The sequence below is a fragment of the Apodemus sylvaticus genome, chromosome 21 (assembly GCF_947179515.1).
Source record: "Apodemus sylvaticus chromosome 21, mApoSyl1.1, whole genome shotgun sequence".
Lineage (NCBI taxonomy): Eukaryota > Metazoa > Chordata > Mammalia > Rodentia > Muridae > Apodemus > Apodemus sylvaticus.
The window spans coordinates 12,055,864-12,080,708 of NC_067492.1; the positions used below are offsets into that span (position 1 = coordinate 12,055,864).

General features: G+C 51.2%; 1 protein-coding gene across 1 annotated transcript in view; it reads right to left on the minus strand.

The window, feature by feature from the left end:
- Positions 1–24,845, minus strand: part of Cmip (c-Maf inducing protein) — a 205,180-nt gene that overhangs the window by 56,648 nt on the left and 123,687 nt on the right. The window contains exon 3 of the mRNA XM_052166910.1: positions 17,638–17,688. Within this exon, the coding sequence (XP_052022870.1) occupies positions 17,638–17,688 (51 nt within the window). The remainder of the gene's footprint in view (positions 1–17,637; positions 17,689–24,845) is intronic.

The window sequence follows — 24,845 nt, forward strand, 5'->3', positions numbered from 1 at the left end:
AACTCTACCTGCCTCCTCCTAGAGGGGACATGAACTTCTTCAAGCCCCCAGCTAGTGGGTGTGGCCAACCTTTTGACCCTGCAATATGGTACTGCCACCTGCAAAGTTCACATGAGGACACACACACAGAGACACAGACACACACAACACACACACACACAGGCACACACAAACTAGCCCTTATAATGTTAACATTTTTGCACTACACACTCAAACACACACACCCTCACACCCTCTATAATGTTAAGTAAGCTAACATTTTTGCACTACACACTCACATACACATACTCACACACTAGCCCTTTATAATGTTAAATAAGCTAACATTTTTGCACTACACACTCACACACATACTCACACACCTGTCCTTTATGTTAAGTAAGCTAACATTCTTGCACTACACACATAGACACACACAAACTAGCCCTTTATAATGTTAAGTAAGTTAACATTTTTGTACTATACACTCATATACACACACAGAGACACACACAAACTAGCCCTTTATAATGTCAAGTAAGTTAACATTTTTATACTACACACACACTCACTCACACACTAGTCCTTTATGTTAAGTAAGCTAACATTTTTGCACTACACATTCACACACACACAGACACACACAAACTAGCTCTTTATGTTAGGTAAGTTAACATTGTTGCACTACACACGCATACACACACTAGCCCTTTATAATGTTAAATAAGCTAACATTTTTGCAATACACATTCATACACACATACTCACACACTAGCCCTTTATAATGTTAAGCTAACTTTTTTGCACTAAACACACACACACACACACACACACTTAAGTTAGCAGTTTTGCACGGGGTCACATTTAAAGCAATCCTCTTGCATATGAGTTATGAAGGTGCAGGTTGAACAGGCCTCAACAGGGACCCCCACCTTGGGCTTTTCCTCCAAGGTGTGGTTTCACACAGTGAAATGTCCTCTACAGGTTCATGTGTCTGAGTACCTGGTCCCCAGCTGTGGGCGGTGTTTTGGGGGGTGCTGGGAACGTCTCCATGCAGAGCCTAGGTGTTGGAAGCAGGCTGTTTGGGTGAGGCACGAAGGCTGTAGGCAGGCTGTGCTCCTAGCTCCACCTCTTTGCTCCCTAGTTGCTGTCATATAATAAGCAGGTGCCGCCTGTCCGCTGTCATGCTCGCTTCCCCACGATGGGCTGCAAGCATGAGCAAACCACTGCCCCACCCCACCCCACCCCGGGGACTGCAAGCATGAACAAACCTCTACCCCCTGTGGTTGTTTCTGCCAGTCACTCTTATCACAGTGACAAGAAAAGTTACTAATTAATGTTTTGTCCCCCAGAGTGCCTTGCACAGCCAGCAAGAAAAGCAGGCAGACTGACTGTGCCTACCGAGACTGGCTATGGGCTGCAGACATTGGAGTGGGTAGACAATCGGCCTTCTAAACATATCATATACATGTACGAATGTGCCGTTGTAATGAAGCCCACCGTTGCGCATAATTAGCACGCTAATAAAAGCATCGAAATGCTGCAAAGGCAAGCTGCCTTTGTCACAGGGTGGGCCCGTGTCATCTAGAAGCATTCAGAGATTAAGGCGAACACGATCGCTCTGTTACGAGGAGCCTTCCTTTGTCACAGGCTCGAAGAGATCGTTCAACCCCCACTCACTGAAACTGTCACAGCTTTAGCTGTCAACTTGACAAAGCCCTAGAGTCACAAGGAAGAGGGAATCTCTTGAATGTGGCCCAATGTAAAAGTGCTAACTTACTCGTCGTTATAAAGGGCATGTGTGCTTGTGTGTGTGTGTGTGTGTGTGTGTAGGGGGGTGTGGGCTCTCATGTAGGTTTCTGTGGACATGTCTGAGAGGCATGTTCTTGATTATTAAGTGATGGAGGAAGGCCAAGTCCACGGTGGGAGATGCCATTCCTGGGTAGATGGATCAGGGCCGTATAAGACAACAGGCTTCCGTTCCTGCCTTTAGCTCCTGCTTTGGCTTCACTCAACGATGAACTATAACCTGTAAGATGACATATTTATTGCCTTTCCTCTCCAAGTTACTTTTGGTCATGGTGTTAATCACTGCAACAGAAAGCACACTAAGACAGAGATAGCCTGTGGGCCTGTCTACGTGGAGATTCCAAGCGTGGAGATTCCAAGCGGGAGAGTCAGCCCTGCTGTCTCAGTTGCATACACATGCCCATTATCAAGGCGAAAGTCACACATGACTGATCCACCAATCACCTCCCGGCATACGACACAGAAGTATCATCCCACAGAAGCTGTCATCCCAAAGGAAACTGAGGACATCCAACAGTCAATGCCACGCCCCCTCCAACCTGGCTTCTGGACAAGTCACGAAGCTGGAGTCATACGACAAGTACACGGTCTTTTGAGCCGGGCTTCTTGCACTCAGGGCGATGGCCTGAGAGTCGCCAGGCAGCCTCGTAGGCGCCGGTGTTCTGTTCCTTCTCATGATGGAATTCAGCATGTAGCCAGGCCCCTGAGGCCGAGCTGCTTGTCCATAGATTAAGTACTGCGCTGTTCCTATCTCTGCCTCTGCTAACATCTGGATGGCCACAACCCCATCCTGTGACCACCAGTGAACCATGTGGGTCTTTCAGGGGACCTAGATTTGGCCACCAGTCACTGTACAGTGGCCACCTGCTGGCTCCACTCACCAGTAGAAGAATTCAGCCATGGCTCCCCCCCCCCCCTTCAGGTGTGGGTGACAGGCAGGGAACATGAAGCACTCCAGCAATGCTATCAATTAGATAACAATGGCTTCCAGACAGACAGGAGCAGTTGCAGTGCATGATGGGCTATGATGAATGTCTCTAGAACACCTTCACTCTTCCTTTGGAGGTTTCTATGCTGGTCAGGCTCTGTGCCAAATGCCTAATCTGGTGTGTGTGTGTGTGTGTGTGTGTGTGTGTGTGTGTGTGTGTGTGTGTGTTCCCGTGGGATTTTAAGAGTGCACTACCACACCTGGCTTCTTCACGTGGGTTCTGGAGCCCCTATCTTCCCCCAGGCCTACACATTAACTTCTGTAACCTCAACAGTGCCTCGGAGAGGCGAACCCACATTATGGATGAGAAAACAGAGGCTGAGCTAAGGTTAAGCCACAGAGCTAGCGACAGCCACAGAGAACTGGGATAGCCACATTTGTAACCTGACCTCACATCATCAAGTACCTACAATCCCAGGGGAGCGTACTGGTGCCTTTCTATTGGCTTACGTGAGCACCAGAGACAGACATACATGGAGTCAACGCTGATACACACAAATATAATAGCTTTTAAAATCTGTGCCTTCCATTTCTCAATATCTGTGGTCCCTTCCTGTCAGTTGGGAAGCCCAGCTGATGTGCGCCTGAGAAAACAGCTCCTTGGGAGATGGGTACTTTTTCTGAAAAAAAGGACAGGGCTCAGACACTCTCAGCCTAAGTGACCATCATAGGCAGGCCTCCCTGTAGCTATTACTGCTACCAAGGAAACAGCAGGACTCAGGTGGGTGTCCTGCTCCACTGGCTCTGGGCATCAGCTGGTTGCCTGGGTAACCATGAGTCTGGCTGATGAGCGGATGACCCACCGAGGTGTCAGGCTCACAGCTGGGTACCGCATCCCACTTGTACTGAATCCTGCGCACAAACCGATCATCACACAGGTGAACCTGCGAGCTTCCCACCGAGTTCATGTTCCTTGCGGCAGGGATGAGTCTTTCCGCTTTCTCTGCAATATTGTGCAAAGTACCTTAGCCGTTTGGAGTCATGAAACTGCTGCTGGTAGCTTGTTTAGGGCAAAGAGGAGACCCATAAACCTCAGCATCAGCATCAGCATCAGCATCAGCATCAGAGACACATCCTTCCAACCCCTGCCATGTACGGGGAATCCTGGGGTGGGCGGTTCTGGGCCAAATGAAGACTTGGCCTTGTAGTCTGCACTGGGGGCTTTAAGACAACCCTGGAGACTCCAGAGCCCTCAAAGAAGCCAAGATTCAACCCTCACGCGTGCTGGCTAGCTGTAGGCAGACCCCAATCTGTAGCGTAGATCAGGGAGTGATAGAAGGGACCACTCCCTTATCTAGGGACACCCTTGCTGGCAGTGTGGGCTGAACTGTGACTCCCCAGAAGTTATATCCCAATTATAACTCTGGGCATCTGACTGTGTTCTTATTAGGAAACAGGGTCATGCTGGACTAGGCTGGGTCCTGAACTGGTGACCGTGCAAAACTGCCACATGGAAGCTGACACTTGCGCACACACATACACACATACACACACACAAATACAGACACTCACACAAGACACACAGACACCCACACACACACACACCATACAATATGTGCAGACACAAGCAGGAAACAGAGTGGCATAGTTAGAAGAAGGGACACGGGTTGCCCGCAGTCCCCAGAAGCTGGACAAAGTCAAAGATACTCCCAAGAAGCCTCCAAGGGAGCAAGATCCTGTTCACACCTTGACTTTGGATTTCTGGCCCCCAGAGCTATGGGTTTTGGTTGTTCTAGCTCATCCTCCATTGGAATATGCTGGTTTTTCTTTTCCATAATCATCCTGGAAGTCTGTTCCCTGACTCCTCAGTGGGCCATGAGGCCTACACTACCACCCCAAAGCCTGCCCTGGCCCTTGCCACAGTGCACAAGCCCCAGCCCTGTGTGGCCTCACACAGGCTGGGCACTGGGCCCAGCCACCCACAAACCTGCACACCTGCATCATCCGTGATGTCAGAGAGAGCTACCTGGGGACCTGGCAGGTTGCAGGAAGAACTTCCAGGAGAATTCAGACAGGGACGTCAGCCACAGCTGACGTACAGTCCTTGGCAAAGAGGAGCCACGGGGGAGGATTCTACCAGGCATCTTCCTTCCACAACAGTAGACATTGTCAAGCTACCCACAGATCGAGTCTTCTTCCCACAAGCTTCCCCAGTACTAACACCCACCCTGACAACCCTTCTGAGGTGCTCAATCCTGAGTACACATCAGAAGCAATCTAAGGCTTAAGAGACTCCATGTTCAGGTGGACCCACCCCTCTAGCCTGGAGTGTTGTAGATGGGTGGTACCCTGACATTGGTACTTTTGTGGGCACCAGTGTATTGAAGGAGTGTATCTGCACACCTCTGTTCACAGTAGCATTGTTCACAACAACCAAGAGATGGAAATAATCCAAGTTCACAACCTCAGGAACCAACTGCAGCACACACACACACACACACACACACACACACACACACACAGGAATACTATGCATCCTTCAAAAGGAAAGAAATGCTGACATGTGCTATAGCAACATGACCTAAAAGACATTCTGCTGAGTGACGGATGGCTAAGTCTCATGTGATTCCACTTGTGTTAAGGTACTGCGAGTAGTCAGCTCTACAGGTGTAGCATGCAGGATGACAGTTGTTGGGGCTGGGACCAGGAAATGGGGCATTATCTTTTAATGGGGACAGAATACTAGTTTGGGAAAACAAGGGTGGTGGTCTCGGCAGCATGACTGTTAGAGTGTGCTCTCAGAGGAGCAGGTGGGGCTGGGCTAACTGCCTCAGGGGTGTCATTTCCCACCCTCTTCGCACTACTGAGCCATTACACTCAGAGACGCTCTGGGGTCCTGTGTCAGCTATGACATTAGTGTCCCATCATGATATTAGTGTCCCATCACACGTAGTTCTGAGCGCCTGGCTCTCCTTTCTCAACACCTGCTGGGAACTGCTCCTAACAAGTTCCTGTTGCTTGTTCTCCTGCCTGCTTCTGTAAGCAGGTACATCACACACACTGCCAGAGGTAGTGTTGTGAAAGGAAGATGCCAGGTGGACTCCTCCCCCGCGGCGCCTCTAGAACCTTCTAGGCTCTAGAAGACATTAGAACGAGGCCCACTGAGGTCCTGCCTTCCAACATCAGTTTAGGGATCGCTCTGGCAGTGTTTTGGGCTTGGTGACCTCAGTGGTAGGCCTTCTCAACTGACCAGGACCCTACCTGTGACAAATCAGTGTACTCCCACAGTAAAGGCTACAACAGGGCCTTTCAGTAAGCATTAAAGCCAGGCGGAGCTGGTCGGCGCAAACACTTGTGATGGTTTTTTTGTTACTGTCAACTTGGCGGGATTTGGCACCACCTGGGAGACACTGTGAACCATGTCTGTGAAGATGTGACTGGAACGGGAAGAGCCACCTTCTCTGTGGCGGCACCCTCTCCCGGCTAGGGTGCAGGGTTGAATAAAATGGAGCCGAGCCTTCCTTCCTGACTGCGGATACAACGTGACCTTGTGTTCCTACTCCAACATCACCTCTGCCATCATGGACTCTATGCTCAAGCTATGAGCCAACATGAGCCCTTCTTTAAGCTGCTTTTTTTAAATACTTATTTTATGTGTATATGAGTGTTTTGCCTGCATGCATGTGCACCATGTGTAAATCTAGGGCAGAAGATGGTGTCTCTTGGATCCTTGGAACTGAAGCTGTAGACAGCTATGAACCATGGCACCACATGGATGCTGGGCAACCTGTAGTAAGCTGCAGGCAGGAGAGCCTGTCACAGGAGCCTGGATGACACAATCTGACTCTCTTAAGCAGCCATGAGATGCACTCCCGAGAGCCTCTCTTTAAGAATCTCTAAGACATAGAATCAAAATCCTTTGCGTGAATTGGTTGGGAGGCTTGGGACAGAGGGGACCTGTGTATTTCTATTTAACTCAGACTCTGACAAGAAGAGCCTTAAAAGCCAGAAGCTATGGATGCCTGCTACCATCTTAGCCAGTGTGAAGAGACCCTGACCTTCTGGGTATCCTTTATGATCACGGTCCTGGAAATCTATCCCAACTGAGGACAGATACAGCCCCTTGCAAAGAGTCTGACCCATGCCTTGGTAGATCTGCACTGGTTTTTCCTTCCTTCCTTCCTTCCTTCCTTTCTTCCTTCCTTCCTTCTTTCCTTCCTTCCTTCCTTCCCTCCTAAGATTTATTTATTGTTATATGTAAAAAGTACACTGTAGCTGTCCTCAGACACACGGGAAGAGGGCGTCAGATCTCATTACGGATGGTTGTGAGCCACCAGGTGGTTGCTGGGATTTGAACTCAGGACCTTCGGAAGAACAGTCAGTGCTCTTAACCACTGAGCCATCTCTCCAGCCCCTGCACTGGTTTTCCTACCACACCAGGAACACGTTTACCTGGCACAATGCTGATATCACAGAGCAGCTCAGTGTGTCGCTATGAGTATTTCTCTGCCTGTCTGTGGGTCTCGGTATGTGCTAGGGCCACCCTGGAAACTCAAAGCACCTGATGTCACAGGGGCTTTTGACACCAACTCTGGCCAATTAGCTTCTCCCCAAAGCCCCTTCTTCCCCAGACCTGCACCACTACCCCACGGGGCAAGTCTGATCACCTCTGGAAAAGTTAGGGTGAATTCCTCCGTGTGGACGGTTGTCGCTTTTTTTTTTTAAGTCTCTGTTGAGCCAAGCCAGTGGGCGGGCAGGAAGACGCTGAGGACCAACCCAGAACTGTGGGCCACCATCCTTTCCTCCAGTGGCTACTCAATCACCACACCACCCTGAAAGCAAGACAGCACCCCACTGCCCTCCACAGCCTCCCAAGAGACAGAGGTCATGTCAAATGACGACGCTGCTGACTCCTGGTTATGTCTGGAAAACTCATCCACAAAGAGAAGGGAGGAGGGGGAATCAAATAGAATTCTGCTTTAAAGGGCAGAATGAGGGCTTACCCACAAACCATGTACGTGAAAGCCCTCCCTGTGTGGCTTGGTGACTCATCGGTCCCCATCAACGCGTGTGCGCAAGACACAGGGAAGCTCCAGTCCCCTCCTTGCTTGGAAGGAAAAAGCAACCCACAGATGCCACTTCTTTCCAGAATGCTGGGAGGGCCACCATGCTGTTGCAGAGGCCCAGGCTGGGACAGCCACTGTGCTGCTCCAGAGGTGCGGGCAGGCCTTCGCATTGAAAGGGAAGGGATCTCAGCGCTCAAAGCCGGGTCTCTAGGAGGGCTGGGGAAGAACAGGGGGGTCTGAGGACAGCCTTGGCGCCCCAAGAACATGATAAAGACTTGGCACTTCTGTCTTCTGTCTCTCCCTCTTCCTTTCCCGCCCTCTCTTTTCTTTCTTCTATTCTAGACAAGTTCTCTCAGCAGGATGCGGTGTTTGATGCTCAGGTGAGGCTGGATGATCAGTAAGTCCCTGCCAGTGCTGAGATTATAAGCATGTGCCACCATGTATAAGAACAAGGTGTGTGTGTGTGTGTGTGTGTGTGTATCCCCTGATGGCCCTCTTTCCTACCCATCTTTCCCTCTCCTCCCCAACTCTCTAGCCTTGCTGCTTGGGGGAGATCACTGTTTCTAGTTTGCTTCTGGACGTTTGGTCTGTGGAATAGGGAGACCAGTTCCCAAGGGTGAGATCTGGTTGGCAAGGCCCCCTGTGCTGTTTGTAGATAGCTCAAATCCTCTTCCTTGGTCCTTTCGGGAACCCCGTTGCTTCATATGGATGGCAATGAATTGTTAAAGATCTGAAGCCCCCATCTGGCCGCTTTGAGCTCAACCAGCCGCCCCTGTTCACCTGTGGCCCAATCTCTGTTATACAGGCCCCACAGGACCAGCCAGGGGCCTGCCCACTGGACAAACGCCTGGGAGAAAGCAGCTCCAAGAAGGGAGTTCTTGTTTGGTTCATGGCTTCAAAGGCTGCCGTTCAGAGCTGTCAAGACTCCATTGTTTCTGGGCTTGAGGTATGACAGAAAGACCGAGGGTATGCTATAGGCTGCCTCTCAACTCACAGCAGCCAAGAAGCAAAGAGAAGGACAGAGAAAAAGGCTAGCCCCCAGGGAGGCCCCCAACTCCTAAAGTGTCCATCAATAATCAATTTTCAATAATGTTATTAAATCCTGTTTGGCTTCTGTCAAAGTATTGAGCCATTCAGGATGGCCCCAGGAATCACTCACTTCAAAAAGCCCACCCGCTGGCAGCCAACCCCCTGCATGGCTGTATGAGCCTTTGAGTGACATCTCAGACTCAAACTTTAGCACTACAGTATAAAAAAAAATATGAGATGGAAAGTTCCAGAATTACAATGCTCGTAAGTTTACCATTCAGCACTGTTTCGAGCAATATAAGGAAGGTTAGTAACAACCTGCTCTCGATTCCAGTCAGATGCTGTGCGTCCATGTTGGATATGCCACTAGCCTGTCAGTAGAATCTCCTTAACCAATCGGCTGTTGTGGCGACAGGGTTTGCACTTACCTTGCCCTCCCTGACTTAATAACGGTCTCTGGGTGCACGAAGAAAAGCTTGGGGGCATCAAATAAGGACATATGGATGGACCCTGGCAGTAGGGGTTCTGGAACATGGCAAAACAGGCATGAAGCATCCTAGAGACACAGAGCTCAGGGACCAGCAGGGCTTCAGGTGTCCTTTGGAAGGGCGGAAGCAAGGGATAAGGTGGGCCTATCCCAAATCTACAGACATTCCACCACACGTTAAGAGGAGCAAGGTCCCAGAAAGAGAGTGGAAGAGAATCCTGAGGTGTTTTACAAGGGAAACAGCCCGAGCAGCCTGTCATACCCACTGTCAAGGGCAGCCAGTGGGAAGGCAGGCTTGAGAAGGGAGGCTCCCCTCTTCACTCTTCCACTTCTCTGTAATCTTAAAGGACTGCCATGCACCTGTGCACAGCTCTGTTTTTGTAATTTAATTTTTCACTTGAGCATTTCATACACAAGTTCTGTATCTGCATCACCCCAGCCCCAACAACTCCTCCCAAGTTCATCCTTACTCCTCCAACTATAACCTACTTAGTTACTATTCACACACACACACACACACACACACACACACACACACACACGGACAACTTGTTATAAGTACAGACTTTATATACATACATATAATAGAACCTGAGTCCATTTAGCATTGGTGTTACGGTGATGTGCTTAGGGTGACCATTGGGGATTGGATACGCCACCAGGTAGCTTGTCCCTGAATGAAATTGATTTTCGATCTTTCAGGGGCTACTGACCACCCGCAGTAGGATTTCTTCTGTCCACATTCTTATGACAGCCGATACCTAATGTCTTATGACAGACATTATGTAGGTCTGGTTTAGACAACTCTGTCGTTGAAATCTTGTGGGTACAGCACCCCTGCTGTGCTTACATGCACGCTATCTAACGTATGGACAATCTTTGTCTACCCTCTACCAAAGTTTTCTCCAAGTCTGGTGAATATAACAGTTAACTAACCCTGCACTCGGCAGTGAGGGCCTGGGCACTTTGCTACATATTCAATTTTTTTACGACCATAAAAAGTGTGAACAGGTTCATAACAAGTAGGAATTCTTGTAAAGTTCCTTTTCCTTTTCAATATTTAAATACAAACAAACAAACAGGAAATGGCCTTTTTAGTACCCCTGCCCTAGTTCTTGCATTCTTGCCTCAGAAGCGAGATACAGACAAGCATTCTGGGAAAGATGGCCAGTTCTCGCTCAAGGTGACCGACCGTAAGTGTGCCACAGCCTTGTGATTTAACTGCCACACACCCACAAGGGGAATGTGAGCACAGTCACCAGTGTTTCTGATGGTCTTCTCTGTCTCAGGCCAGATTAAAAACTCAGACAGACAGACAGACAGACAGACAGACAGACACACACACACACACACACACACACACACACACACACACACACACACACAGCAGAACAAACACCACCCAGCACTGACAGATTACAGCGTCACTACACGAAGAACACATCTAAGTCTCACAACTGTAACTGTCAGCGTACGAGCCCAAGGCACAAGAGAGTCCATTCAAAATTCTGAGTTCAAGTGGGCCAAACAGATGGAGGGGCTCAAGTAGGAGTGTGGGCATTGGCGATCCAGTGTGTGTGGTCACACCCCAGGGAACCCAGGGAGAGACCGGCATGGCGCCTCTTTTGATCAACTGAAAACTTCTCCAAAGGACTGAAGAGCCTGTAACAAGCCAAGTGTGGGACACGGGTCCATAATCGCATCACCCGCATCGTATCTCAGCTAGCGGGGAGGCCTTAGCGGGAGGGAGGATTGGAGTAGCTTACCTAGATCCTCTCTCCAAAACAAACAAAACTCAGGGTGGGGGAATGTAGTACTTAATCCCCAGCACTGGAGAGAAAAATGGAGAGGCTGGGAAGGAGGGAAGGCAGGAGGAAGAGGGTGGATGTACCACATGGGGAAGTGGAGAGACTGTAGGTTCGGGGTGGGGGGGTCCTGACCCTCGCTTCCATGCCCTTCCTTGTCTATGACTTTGACAAATTCTGGTGGAAGAAGCTGAAGGGATGGGACAAAGCTAACTCAGAGGCCGCCCATCTCGGTTTGCATCCCAGCCTTGCCGGATGTCTAACTACAAGACGCTCAACCAACCCCTAACCCCCAACCCCCGTGCTCCTTGGAGATGAGCCTCATCAAACCTTAGGGTTCCATGACGCGATCCCATCAAGTCTCCCAAGATCAGAAGGTGGCTAGTAATTGTTTTCTTCCCTCTACCACAAAGGAAGCCTGAGAGTGTGACTCTCATCCCCAAGGCCACCGAGCCTCAGCCATTTGTTAGTTTCAATCCCAGGGGCTCCCCCTTGTTGTTAGTTACGGGGACCCCAGTGACTCTTCGAGGGGCCGCACTGAGGCTGGAAGACACTGGAGACTGGTAGCCTGGGCCACCAAAGGCCGCCATACTTGAGTCCCCAGAGTCTAGCACCTTTGTTCTCCGGGTCATCATAGGGCCCTCCCGCAGGGCTGGGATAACTCCATCTCTTGCAGGGTGGGGACAGCTCAACATTTACAGTGCTTCAAGAGTTGCTCTGATCCTTCTAGGGTCAAATGCATGGGCAAGGCAGGTAGACAGCTGGGCTATAAAAAGGGCCAAGGCCCCGCCCAGTCCCAGCCTGCCCCCACCCTGCCAGGCCCTGCCCTGCAAGAGTGGAGAGGCAGTGACTGCGAAGTGAGAGGGACCAGGCCAGGTCCAGGCATCAAATAAAAGGGAATGGTGTGGTATATCTGGGCAGGTGTGGGAGTCAGGTATGACTGTGGCTATCACAGCAGGCAGCCAAGGACAGGAAGCCCACCTTCACCCCTAGGCCTCACCCCTACCTGTGAGTCCCTCCAGGCCTCAAAGGATGCAAAGCTCTCCCCTTGTGTGTTGTAGACATGCAGGACTGAGGACTGGGACCTGGCTCTGTGAAAGCTAACTGTCTGGGGGAGGGCGGGAGATACCCTCGGGCCCTCTCCCTCTGGCCATCAGATTACAGAAACAATGGGCCCCCAAGCAACTAGAATTTCTGTCAGGGAATTCTCCCTGAGGGAAAGAAAAGGCTAGAGCCCTAGTGCCAGTCAGAGGAGGAACCTGGATCTCTCAAAGAAGATGCACACAGTTCTAACTGCTCGTGAGACCGCCTAACCGGAAGGTCTGGAACTGAGAGACAAAAGGGTCAGTGTCAGTGACAGATGGGGACACCACTCAAAGAGGACTGCTTAGTTGCAAGGCTGTAGTCTCCGTATCCATGCCTCACGTCATAGAAGATGGACTCCGGGAGACAGGATGGTGGTGTGATTGCTGGGACTCTTGGTCTGTCCTACATTCCTATTTTTCCATATCATCTGTCTGTCTGACTGGCATACAGGGGGTTTGGGGGAAGCTTTGGATGTTGCTGTCTGTGCCCAGGATCTGAGCCTAACATCTCCAGCAACAACCCAGGGGACATATGTGCGCTGAGCGTGGTCCACCATGTGCCTGTGAGTGTGTTCTCTACTCAAGTAACTAGACCCATGCTCCAGGCCAATGGGGGACAGGGCAGGGAACAATGGGACATTGGGTTCTGGACTCAAATCAGGCTTCTGTTCAAAGGCCACGTGACTGGATGAACTCGGGTGTCACTTCTCAGCCCCACCGTCTGCACCTGAAACAGGAACCTGGGAGAAGCAGCCCCTTCCTCGCAGCTGTGAGGCTCAGCCGTGCTCAATGCCGAGTGAGCGCACCACGGTGCCGATCTGCTGCTCTGTGACTGGGGACGTGACTATCTGGACACCCCAGGAGAGGGTCTACAGATCAGGGCGGAAAGAAGAGCCCTAGCCAAAGCACAGGATCCGGGAGGGGTCCCGGAGGTCTCTCAAAGTGTGACTTCCTGACCAAAGAGACAGAGCCAGGGTGACAGAGTCCCTGGAGCATCCTGCACTCCCAAGCCAGGAGGGAATGTGGCTTGGCCTTCAGCTAGGGGTACGGGATGGGGAGTCAACTCGAGGTCTTCTGTCATTCTGACCAGGGTCCTCCAACAATTCTGGCGAGACCAGGCCCATCCCTGTGGAGAATGTATGATAAGACTCCTGTACTCCTGATAGTATGAGTGGCAAAGAGCTCATGCAGGGACCCTAACGGTGGCTGTCCGTCCACGGGTCAACCCTCGCCACATGGCAACTGCCTAGTGTACTTGTAAGAAGTCATTTGTCCTTGGCAATGCCATTGTTCTCTTGGGCTCTGGCCCCCTCTCCTATTAGGCATGAATGACAAAGGCTTCAAAAACCTCCGAGGAGGTCCAAGACAACAAATGTGTGTAAAATGTGCACACAAGGAACTCGGGAGCCCAGAGATACTTGTTTGGGAACACTGGCAGGAGAATCCTCTTTGTGAGTCTGCCAGGACACAGGGTTAAAGCCAAAAGAGAACTGGAGGGTGGTGGGAAACTGGCTCCTACCAGGACCTACTGCATTTTCCTCAGAAGCAATACGCTCTGCAATCTTCACAAAGACACAGTAGGTGAGGTACTACTGCCACCCCATTTCCCAGAGAAGAAAACTGAGGTGTCAAGTCGCTCTCCACCACCAATACACAAATACAATGGCTGCCCTCATACACTATAGTACTTTTTCTGTTTCGTCCTCCTTCAAAGCACAGAGGAGGGGCAGAGGTCTGAAGACAGGTGGTGTGAGGTCATACCGCCTTCCAGGGACACGGGAAAGCTTGCCCAAGAGAAGTAGGCAGCTGTGTCTCAGTCTCTCTCCAAATGCACTCGTGGCTGGCCAGCCTCTGTCACACCCTGCCTGTTCCCTGTCCCCTGAGGCCTATAGTTTTCAATGACCCACTTTCCCTGGAGAATGCAATCTCTGTGGATTTTACGACTTCTGTGCAGTGGCCTCCAACCGCACCAGGAAGCAAAGGCTGAGCCGCAGGGTCCCAGTTGTTTAGGGGAGCGCAACAGACCTAGCTAGGGCCTCACTACCTCAAGGTGTCCAGCTTCTCATCTCCAGAGCCCAGAGAGAAAACCAGGGCAGTTTGTCACAGAAGCACCTGCCAGGCACTCACAGCTTGGAACCCAGTCAGTGTCACACGACCTAGGCTGTCCCTTCATAGCTTGGTTACACACATGGCTTAGTGCCCAAGAAAGACCTGTCCCTGCACAGTAACATATATTTGGATGGGTCATTCTCTTTTTGGCCTTGAACAGGAGATATGCCTTTCCTTTTATGGCCTTGTACAACACAACACAACACAACATGCCTGTCTCCTCAGAGCTTTGTATACACAGAAGGATCTATCTTCTCAGACTTGTCCCCTCAGATTCTTTCACACACAGAGGGGCCTGTCTCCCTACATACAGAATGGACTGTGCCCTGGTGGCCTTGTATATGTGACAAGCTGTTCGCTCAAAACCTCATGCACACGTAGGCTATCTCTGCAGACCCTGGCCTCTGAGGGCCTGGGCAGGAGCCAGGAGGAGCATCTGAGTCAGAACTGAGGTCTCATTAGCTCTGTATGACTGTTTATGCTCCACGCCCAAGGGAATTGGCCTCAAGGGCCTACTGCCTAAACCAAACAGACAGCTTCCCCAGGGAGCTCTTACGACTGCAGGCTGGGCTCCGGGGGACTCGCAGAAAGAACATCTCTCTCCCATCCCTTTCCTAGTATAGGAGGTACTGGTCCTCCACCCTGTCATGGAATCACAGTCATCCCTGGACTCCCCTGACCAAGGGTGCTGTGGGCAAGAGCAGAGCTCTTTCCTGGGAGAGAGGGAGGGAGACAGAAAGGACTTCGGGTACATGGACTTACTATGCCAGCCGCATGTCTCTTCAGAGCAACTGCTGGCTCAAGAGAATCTATTCAGGCAGAGAAAATGGTAGTGAGGGAACCCCTCAGCCAAGAGGGCCAAGATGGCAGGGGAGGGGGGCACACAAGGAAACTCCAGTGAAACTCCCTGACTTTAAAAAACGACAAGAATCCTACAAGAGGCCTTCAGTCACACCCTGCTGTGCTTCTCAGGACAGTCTGAGGTAGACTCTAAGGAGTCCTGCCATTCTGAGGGGGTCACATGCTGTGGGTTACAGCTAAGTCTTTTTAAGATACAACTTTGCTCTCCTGAGGAAAGATACTGCCCTGGGCAAGTCCAGGCACGGCAAACCAGGAGACACAGCATCCGAGAGCGGTGCGTCATAATACAAAAAGAGCACACTCTATATATACTTCCTGTTGTAGGCTGCATGCAGAAAACTCACAAATTCAAACTGTGGTTGTGGGATTGCTAAATGTCCTAAATTCTGAGGTACTGCTGTCAACTGTTTTTTTTTCCCCTGTTAAAAACGAAAATGGAAAATAGAAGCAAGTAAATAAAACAGGTCCCCAGTGTTTGCCTTCACCTGTGGAGAGTAAGACTGGCTGTCTCAGTTTAAAGGCGGTGGCACACGCCTTTAATTCCAGCACTTGGGAGGCAGAGGGGGGGGGATCACTGTTAAGTTTGAGGCCAGCCTGGTCTACAGAGAGAGTTCTAGGACAGCCGGGGCTACATAGTGAGCCTCTGTCTCAGAAAAACAAACAACAAACAAACAAACAAACAAGAGTGTCTCAGGAGAAGCAGAGAAAGGACCACATCCAGAAAGGGCTGTTGAGTCCAAATCTCAGGCAGTTAGACCACGGAAGCAGGATGGACCCACAGGTCTAACCTGAATCTGCTGTAAATTTCTGGGAAAACTGTTCACCCCTCCTTAGCGCTAGCGCCCATATTGGTTAAAGGATAGCAAACAGAAGTATTTAAGCCAGGCCTTGCACACTACAGACTTTAGTAACTGTATTAAGTCATATGAACAGAGACACCCAGATCTGTCTCGACCAGGACAAAAAAAAAGTAAGCATTCAAATCATTTGAATTCAGGACTTCCAGTTGGCATTGGTAGCTGGTGTATCCTTCTAAACGTCTAATAATTTTTTGTCATTTTGCAAGGACAGATGGCAGGTTTTAACTCTCACATCTAAATTCTCCAAGAGCCGTAACTAAATCAAGTTGCTACAGCGAGAGACCACTGCCACCTGGTGGCTACATACCCAAATCATCGGGGGCCAGCTGCCCAGGGGAAGGAGACTAATATCTCACACAAGCGTACATGGTGGGAATGAAGGTCACCATTCTGGAAGGTCACCCTGGAGGAAAGGATTGCCATCTTTTGATACCTCTGGGTTAGGTTTCCCAGGTGCTTTCAAAGACAGTTTTCACTGACTGAATTTCGTGACCGTAAAGACACGAGATGCCATCAGAATCAAGATCAGATATCCTCGGAACTGCTAGAAACCCAAGGATATCCCGGCCAGCTCTGGGTGACTTTTATGAACCCCACATGGAATCCTAGGCCAGATCTCCAAAATCATCTTTCTACCAAACTCTCCTGAAACTTCATTTCCTTGTAAGCCTCAAACCAGTAGCAATCCTCCTACCTCAGACTCCTAAATGCTAGAAATATAGGCACGTGCCACTGAGCTAAGCTTAAAAATCCATTTTCCTGCCTCTATCTTGGTTACCTCTTGAAATGTCATGAGCACAGTCTTGCAGGTGTACCTGGGGTGCATCACTCGAAAGGTGAATCAGGACCCCCAAACCCTCCTTGATCTTCGCACCTGAGGACTGAACATTTTTCACACTGAGCCTCCTCAGCCCTCGCAGCCTGGGACTAAGCCTCATCTTTCTCAGAGTAGGCCTGATACAGACAGGAATGAACCTCACAGGGGAAACAGGCAGCAAGAGTCCTGCCCAGCTGCCAGTACACAGAAGAAGCTCAATAAATGCAGTCTCATTGTAATGACTCACGGTACCAGGGGCATAAAGAAAGAATGACCATGTCCTGTGACCAGCTCATCACCTGGGCCACAGAACATAACAGAAATCTTCAGGAGACCTCGCCCAGGCCTAAGAAGTCAGAGCAGAAGTCTGCTCTCTCAACGGGCCAGAAGCCTACCACTTCTGTAAGGAGCCCTAACTGGAGTGAGGCCGGAGAGCCAGCCCACCAAAAGGAAGCAGGGTTGGGTAAACAAAGCCAGTATTTTCAACCCCTGCTAAATCCTGTGCGGCTTTCAAAGCTTCTTTTTCAAGGAACTTTCTGGAACAGAGTCCAGCCTCCCTGGACCCCAGCTTTGCCCTTCCTCTGATGGAAGCAAGTCTAAGCTGAGCAGCCACCTACCAGGGATCTGCTCCTATCACAAGGCACAGCCCTTGGTGAGAGAGCAGAAGCTTCCAGCAAGAGCAGGACCTTCGCTGAGCCACCCGTAGCGTTCCCCACCGCCAGGCCTCTGTCCTTCCTGGCTCTCAACCATCACTCTAAGCCCCATGCAGCCACTGCAAACCAGCAGCAGATGCCTGACTTACCTTCCACTGCAGAGAATGGAACCACTGATCTCGCAGGTAGCTGTTGGCAGCCTGTAACAACAAGAACAGGAGAATGGCAGGTCATTATTTTCTGGAATATCTCAGACCAACTTACTGGCCTTCACACAAGTCCCTAACCACCAGCTTCTGCCCCTAGGCCCTGGATGGCTCCTAGACAATTATGCACTGACCATCAAGAGCAAAATCAGAACAGAAGACATAGCTGTTGGTATGGGATAGTTTTGCTGGGTATAAGAGTCCCTGCCTTGCTGACTGGAGTACTTTCCCCGTGGTTATACATACTGAATGACCTTGGATGGATGGATGGTGGAAATTGGTGGAAGGTGATATAGTTTGAGTGGACTAGTAACTCTGTTCTGCCCAGACTGCTCAGGAACGCCATCACGCCCAGGGTTCCCTCAATGATCCCCATAACAAGTTTCCAATTCCTTGCCTATATCTACCAGAGCTCAGCCTTAGAAAGACCCAGGCTCAAATCCCATCCTTGATCATAGCCTCGCTGTGAGCCAGCCACTCAGCAACACAAGGCCTTCAGAGGCCTGTGAAGAGAAGCACCCCCTGAAGGGTCATGTGGCTCACCCAGTATCTGGTCTCATGACACTGAGCCTTGGGGTGTGCATCAGTGGATGGTGCAAAGACGTTGCAGATGTTCAAGAAAGGCTCTCCGGAGTAAAACAGCTCCAGCCTCGGCATATGTTGCTGTCTCTGGTGTAAATAATCTCTACAGTTAACTAAGTCAAGGAGACTCATGAGTAAGTGTAAACCAGGCTGGGCCAGCTCCAGCATGGTCCTGATCCATAGTCTTGTCTATGCTTTTAACATATCACAGTACTGGGAAGGAGTGATGGGAGAGGGGCTCCAAAGACATGCACAGGCCAACCACCTATGATGGCAAAGGGACTCTGCAGATGGTACCATCAAGGCTCTTGTGATGGCAAGATCACCTTGGGCTATCCAGGTAGCCCAGTGGGATCACATAGTAAGAGGGAGGCAGGAGGGCCAATGGGACTGAAGCACGGAGATGGTTGAGGCCATAGACTCCAAGGAACATCCAGAATCTGAGAAAGGAGACAGACTCTTTGCTAAGCCTAGGTAGCAAAGCCCTGGCCACACCCTGACACTGTCATGCGGCATTTCTGCTCCCAACAGGCAACTTCAGAAGATCCAACTGATCTTGGCATGAGAGTCAAGTCTACCCTGGGCTCTGCTGCATCCTTTCTGATAATGACCCGGGGTCCACCTGTCTCAACGTTGCCAACAATCTCATCCCCAGCCCTACTTCTTCTGATGCACAGTACAAGCACACAACACACAACTTGATGACTTGGCCAGTGAGCATGAGCTGATGATGTGGCACGAAAGGGACCCTTCACTTGTGGGCAGAAGCGCTGCTTTTAAGAGTTAGTACATGATTTAACACTGCCCCATCCAGGAGCAGCAGAAATATCTCAGATGATGTGCACTCCAGAGCAGAGGCCTAGCCACCTCAGGGAACTGGGCAGTGTGAACTAGTAGGAATCCTTTGCTGTTTTGAGCTACACAGGACTGGGGATGCTTTCTCAGTGCAGGAGATCCTAGCTTGCCCAATCTATCTGATGCTAGCATGGCCTAACACTGCACTAGGAACTCTCCACCTTCACCTGCTCCCTCCAGTGCCTGTGCAACCCCTAGCCACCGGGGTCATACCCAGAATGCCACTTCTCTGAGATGACTATTTCAAGGTTGGCTTCCCTCTGCCCGTGCTCATCTACAGCAACTCTGTCCTGTTCAATTGTCCTCCTTCCTGCAGGCTACAGCTCCGAGAGGTTGTAAACTATGTGTATGTGAGCATCACCGTGTCTGCGAAACCCAGAGCAATGGGAAACTGGCTGGCATGTTGAATAAATGAGACAGGACCGAATGAGCAGATGCATGCATTCATGAATACAGGGCAAGGAGGCATGGATGGGTGCATGGGGGCGGGAGTAAACAGGGGATGGTTGGAATGATGTGCAGGTTGATGGTTGGGTGGGTACATGGGTGGGTACGTGGATGAGTCCATGGCTAAGTACATAGGCAGATGAAGAGTGGGTGGATAGATGGATGAGCAAGTGGATAGGTGTGAGTTGAATGGATAAATGGATATACAGATGCATGGAGGGGTACGTGGTTAGATGGTTAGGTGTCTACGTGGATGGAAGGATGGATAGATAGGGGCACAGAGTGACAAGCGGTGAATGGGTGGGTGTGCATGCAGATGGACGGATGTGCAGACGTGTGGATGAGGAGGTGAGTGTGTAAACTAATAGACGAAGTAGGTAAATAGACAGGAAAGTGGGTAGATGGCTGGGTAGGTGTGTATGCAGATGGATGGCTGGATAGGTGTGCACATATGTAGATCGATGGGTAGGTGTGTACGTATGTAGATGGATGAGTAGGGATGTATATATGTAGACATATAGATAGATGTGTATGCAGACGGATGGATGGGTAGGTGTGTATATATGTAGATGGATGGGAAGATGTGTATATATGTAGAAGGATGGATGGGTAGGTGTGTATGTATATAGATGGATGGATGGGTAGGTGTGTATATATGTAGATGGTGGATGGATGGGTAGGTGTGTATGTATGTACATGGATGGATGGGTAAGTGTGTATGTATGTAGATGGATGGATGGGTAGGTGTATATATATGTAGATGGATGGATGGGTAGGTGTGTATGTATGTGGATGGATGGATGGGTAGATGTGCATGTAGGTACATGGATGGATAGGTGTGCATGTACATGGATGGATGTATGTTGACAGATAAATGTGTAAGTGGACAGGTTCGTTCAGATGGATGATGCACAGGCATAGGAAAGGAAAGAAAGGAGGGAGGGAGGAAACTCTTAGAACTGATTCACAGTAAGCAGAGCGTCCATGCACCCATTCCATGGAACTTTAAACAATCCCTTCATCGCTGACATGCCATGCTCTTGACCGGTGTGCTTTTGCTGAGACAAACATGCATAAACATGTCTTCATAAGCATGCATGGTGGTGCGTTCCCAGACACCTGTGTACCACGTTTGGACGACGCGAGTCCATAGTAACCAAGGAGACAAATACTGCAGTCTGGTTACAGGTGAAGCGGCCCAGAAGCTTCCTCCCACTGCTGGGGAAAGCGAGCTAGCATGGCAGACTTGGGTCACACCCCAGGCCCATCTCTCTCCTAGCCTGCTTGCCCCAATGCCCCTAGGGAGCAGGTAAGCATGTGCCTGGCTCCTGCGGATATGGGAGCTGCTCTGCCCCTTGACTGTCAATGAAAAACATGGCATCTGTTGGCCAGCATGGAAAGCAGGGTGGGCCAGATGGTGGTGACAAAGGTGAGATCCCCCCTCAGCAGACGATGCCAGGTGACACTCTTGAATCCCAGTACAGGCCTCCCCAGGTGGCTTCTGGCAAAGGACAAGGTTGCCTGGCTGTGCTGCAGCGGGAATGAGAGCCTGTCTGTGAAGTTCCCTTGCAGCCAGGGTGGTGACAGAGAGAAGTCAGGACAGCCCAGATCGCAGGGAACAGTGGGCACAGTGAGTGTGACTTGGGGGAGAATCCCCTGGATCCCCAAGAGGGAGTCCACAGCCTACCTTGCCCCCACCCCACTGCCCCAGGCTGGCTCTGGTGGCTCTCTGCCTGGGCCTGGTGATAACCTTTCCCACAGGGCTGGCTCAGGCAAGCCTGCCCAACTTCCTCAGCAGGGGCTGCCAAGTTCTTGCTCATTGTTGTGATGTCCAAGAGGTGAGAAAAACAGCCTGGAGCCTTCAGGGACTGTTCCTAAGTTCAGCTTCCTGGCCCAATCTCCAGGAAGAACAGCAAAGAACAGCCGGGAAATCTCTCTCTCTCTCTCTCTCTCTCTCTCTCTCTCTCTCTCTCTCTCTCTCTCTCTCTCTCTCTCTCTCTCTTCCCCCCCCCCCCCCAGTAAGAACCCACCCTGTCCCTGTCAGCTACTTGTTTGGGGGGTAAACAGCTGACCTCTCCTCATGGGGCTTTCGAGACCCAGTCATGAGGAGTGGGGGTGGGGAGGCACTGCCAGGAAGGAGGGCCCACTTTCCCTCCCTATTTAAGCCACCTCGAGCTCTGTCTGCTCTTCCTTTAAGGATAGATAGACCTTCTGCCTCCAGGGTATCAGTACTGCATCGTTCCTTAGTGCTTAGCACTTAATCAGAAGCCACCAGCAAGGTGCCTCAAACATGGCACCCACAGTGTGGATGCTTAGAAGCTGGCCTCCTCACAAGAGCTCATGAGGGGACGGTAAGGGAAAAACAAGGTTAGCAGGCCTCTGTGGTTGCCGGGGCCTCTAACGTACTTAGGGAGCTCACACTGAAATCGCAGAAAGCTCAGGAACACTGACTGCCCCACCCCCACCCTGAGCTGGGCACTGGCACCTTGTCCGCTGCATCTACAGGAGACGTATACTCTGCTACTTCAGAGGCATGCCATAGGACAGTTCACTCAGCCTTTCTGGAACCCCCAAGTCCGGTTCCCTGCAGGGGCTGGACTTCCAGTAAGATAGGCTATTGATCTAAGAGAGCCAGAATGCAAATGGGGAAGGATATTAGAATCGGAGGAGGAAGACAGAGATGGATGCTGTGAAACTACGGAGATATTAAAGAAGAAGCAAACAGCAAAAGCTAAAGAGGGAAGGAGGGAGGGAAGGAGGAAGAAGGGAAGACGGACGCCAAGACAGAGGGGGAGTGATGGGAGACAGAGGGCTAGAAACCCCAGTGAGCATAGAGCCCTGGCCCTCAGTGTGGCTCAGGACGGACAGACGGAGAAAGCGCAGTTTCCAATCAACAGCATCAATTAAACCCAAAGTCACGTCACCACAGGGGCTGGTGGCTGCAGTGCCCACACTCCCGGACTTCTGCCATTCTGCAACAGGCCCTCGGTGCTTCCACTGGACCACGATCCCTGGGCTGTGACCCTTTAGCCTACCTGGCTGCTTCCCAAGTCCCCTCCCACCCTAGGGACAAGGAATATCTGTCCCTAGCCACTGAGAATGTTCTTGGTGACACCTGGGCTCTGGGTCCTAACCTGGCATGTCATCCAAGAAATAAGGCAAAGCCAAGGCTTGACTTCCATGACACATAGTGAAGACCAGAATGCCCAGCAGGGACCCTAACCGGCAGCTCTGGCCCCGCCCTGGGGAACAGAGGGGCCATATACATTACATAGTTTAGGGAGGAGGTGGGACAGGCGGCCAAGCTAATGTGCCTCCCTTGGCCCGATGGAGGTACAAGCAGGAGAGAGACCCAAGGGGTGGGCTGGGGCAAGGCTGCACCCACCTAGCTCTCTGAAGGGAGACTGCCGCTGCTTCCCTGAGTTAGGCTCCGGATCACAGCAGTAGCTGGTGCGGCCTCCTCCTCTCTTCTCCTTCCTTCTTCTCGCCTCCTCTGCTGCTCCTGCCTCTGGCTGAGCAGCCAAGCAGGGGCGGCAAGCGTGGAGGACGCTGGGGCAGCCTGGTTTGTCAGCCCGCAGGGGGAGCTCTGACGTCGCCCAGCCCACTGCAGCCTGGGAGAGTCATCACTACCACCAGCCAAGGGCCATGGCCGGGTTAAAGGGACATGCCCGGAGCTGGCTGGGCGTGTGCTTCACTCCTCTGACCCGGGAGGGATGCTCTAGCCCCGGAAACAAAAGGCCCTCCTACTAGTATGTGGGGACCATCATCAACAGAGAAAACAGGGCTCCCTGGCTATTTCCCCCATGTCCAGCCTTCTGTCCCTTAGCCCCTGATCGGCTGTCTAGTGTCCCCTCTGTCCCTTAAGAGCTTTCTATGCTCGGTATATAGCCTGAAGCTGACAAGACCATATCATCTAGATTCAGGCACGGGCATTGATCTCACTCCTACCAGAGAGCTCCCTCCCACACTCATACTAGGTGTGCCCCCTCCCTCCAGGGCACCCTCCCACTCACCCCCTGCACTCCCATATCAATGCATATCCCTGGGGGGCAGCTGTCTCCAGAGGCCCCGGTGAGTCACCCTCCCCTCCCCCTCCCCTCCCAGTCCTCTGGGACATGCCTGTGTCTGAGTAGCATATATTTGTGGCTCAGTCTCCCCAGAGGCTGACGGTGAGGATGAGGATGGGGTTGTAGGGTCCAGAGAGAGAGGCAGCCTTGAAGCTGCATAACTGAGCACTAAAGACATTCCAGAAGGCTGCCCTGCTGCCCTTCAGGGTCCTCCTTGGCCCCCACAGGGCCTGGCATTGCCTAGCCTAGCAAAGACCCAGTACTACAGTCATCAGGGCAAGAGAGGTCAAGGGAGGCCCCCACAGAGGCTGGTTAGAGCACCCCCTAAAGACGAGACAACAGAGGGACCTGGGGAGCTCTGCTGGCCAGAGGGGACAAAATGAGGTTGTGGGTGACAGAGGGCAGAGCATGGTGGCTGAGTTCCAAGATGGGGCTAGAGCAGGCATGGCTTTTGGTGTCCTCCAAGAGAAGATGATACGGATGGGGATATGTCACACGGTGTCCCTCACACTGCTGCAGCCAACTGCTTCTAGCTGCTTCTTCCCCATCCAGGGTGCCTATCTCTCTTGCCTCTGGGTGGTACCGAAAGGGCCATCAGCTGCTATGGTCAAGAGCGAGCAAGGAACCAGGGTGCAGCCTACTCCCAAGAGACCAGCAGGGCCAACCTAGATCTACCATGAGGTTCAAGGGGGGAAGGAAAGGAGCTCTTTGAATAGAATTAGGAATTCTAAGCCGTTCCTTAGGGACGGGCAAAAACTAAGTCTTTTGGTTTTTTGAGACAGTGTTTCTCTGCGTAGCCCTGGCTGACCTAAAACTCACTCTGTAGACCAGGCTGGCTTCGAGCTCAGAAATCCCCCTGCCTCTGCCTCCCAAGTGCTGGGATTAAAGGCGTGTGCCACCACCGCCCGGCATACAACTAAGACTTGATGACATCATCTGCCATCTGACCCTGGATGCAGCTGCTCTTTGCGGTCCTTTCCTGGACTGCTCAGCCATTTTAATAGCACGATCAATTCCCGTTCAACCTTCGGTCCAAATGATGTTTGTCAAGTTTCCGACCGATGTGCTCACAGACACACAGAGCCAGTCTTTCCACGGTTTGCAAACTCAAAACTAAACTAACCAAAAAGATACAGGACACATCCTCACTTAAGTCCAGCAAAGAGAACACCCACGCGAGGCGAGCCTCACAAGTTCCGA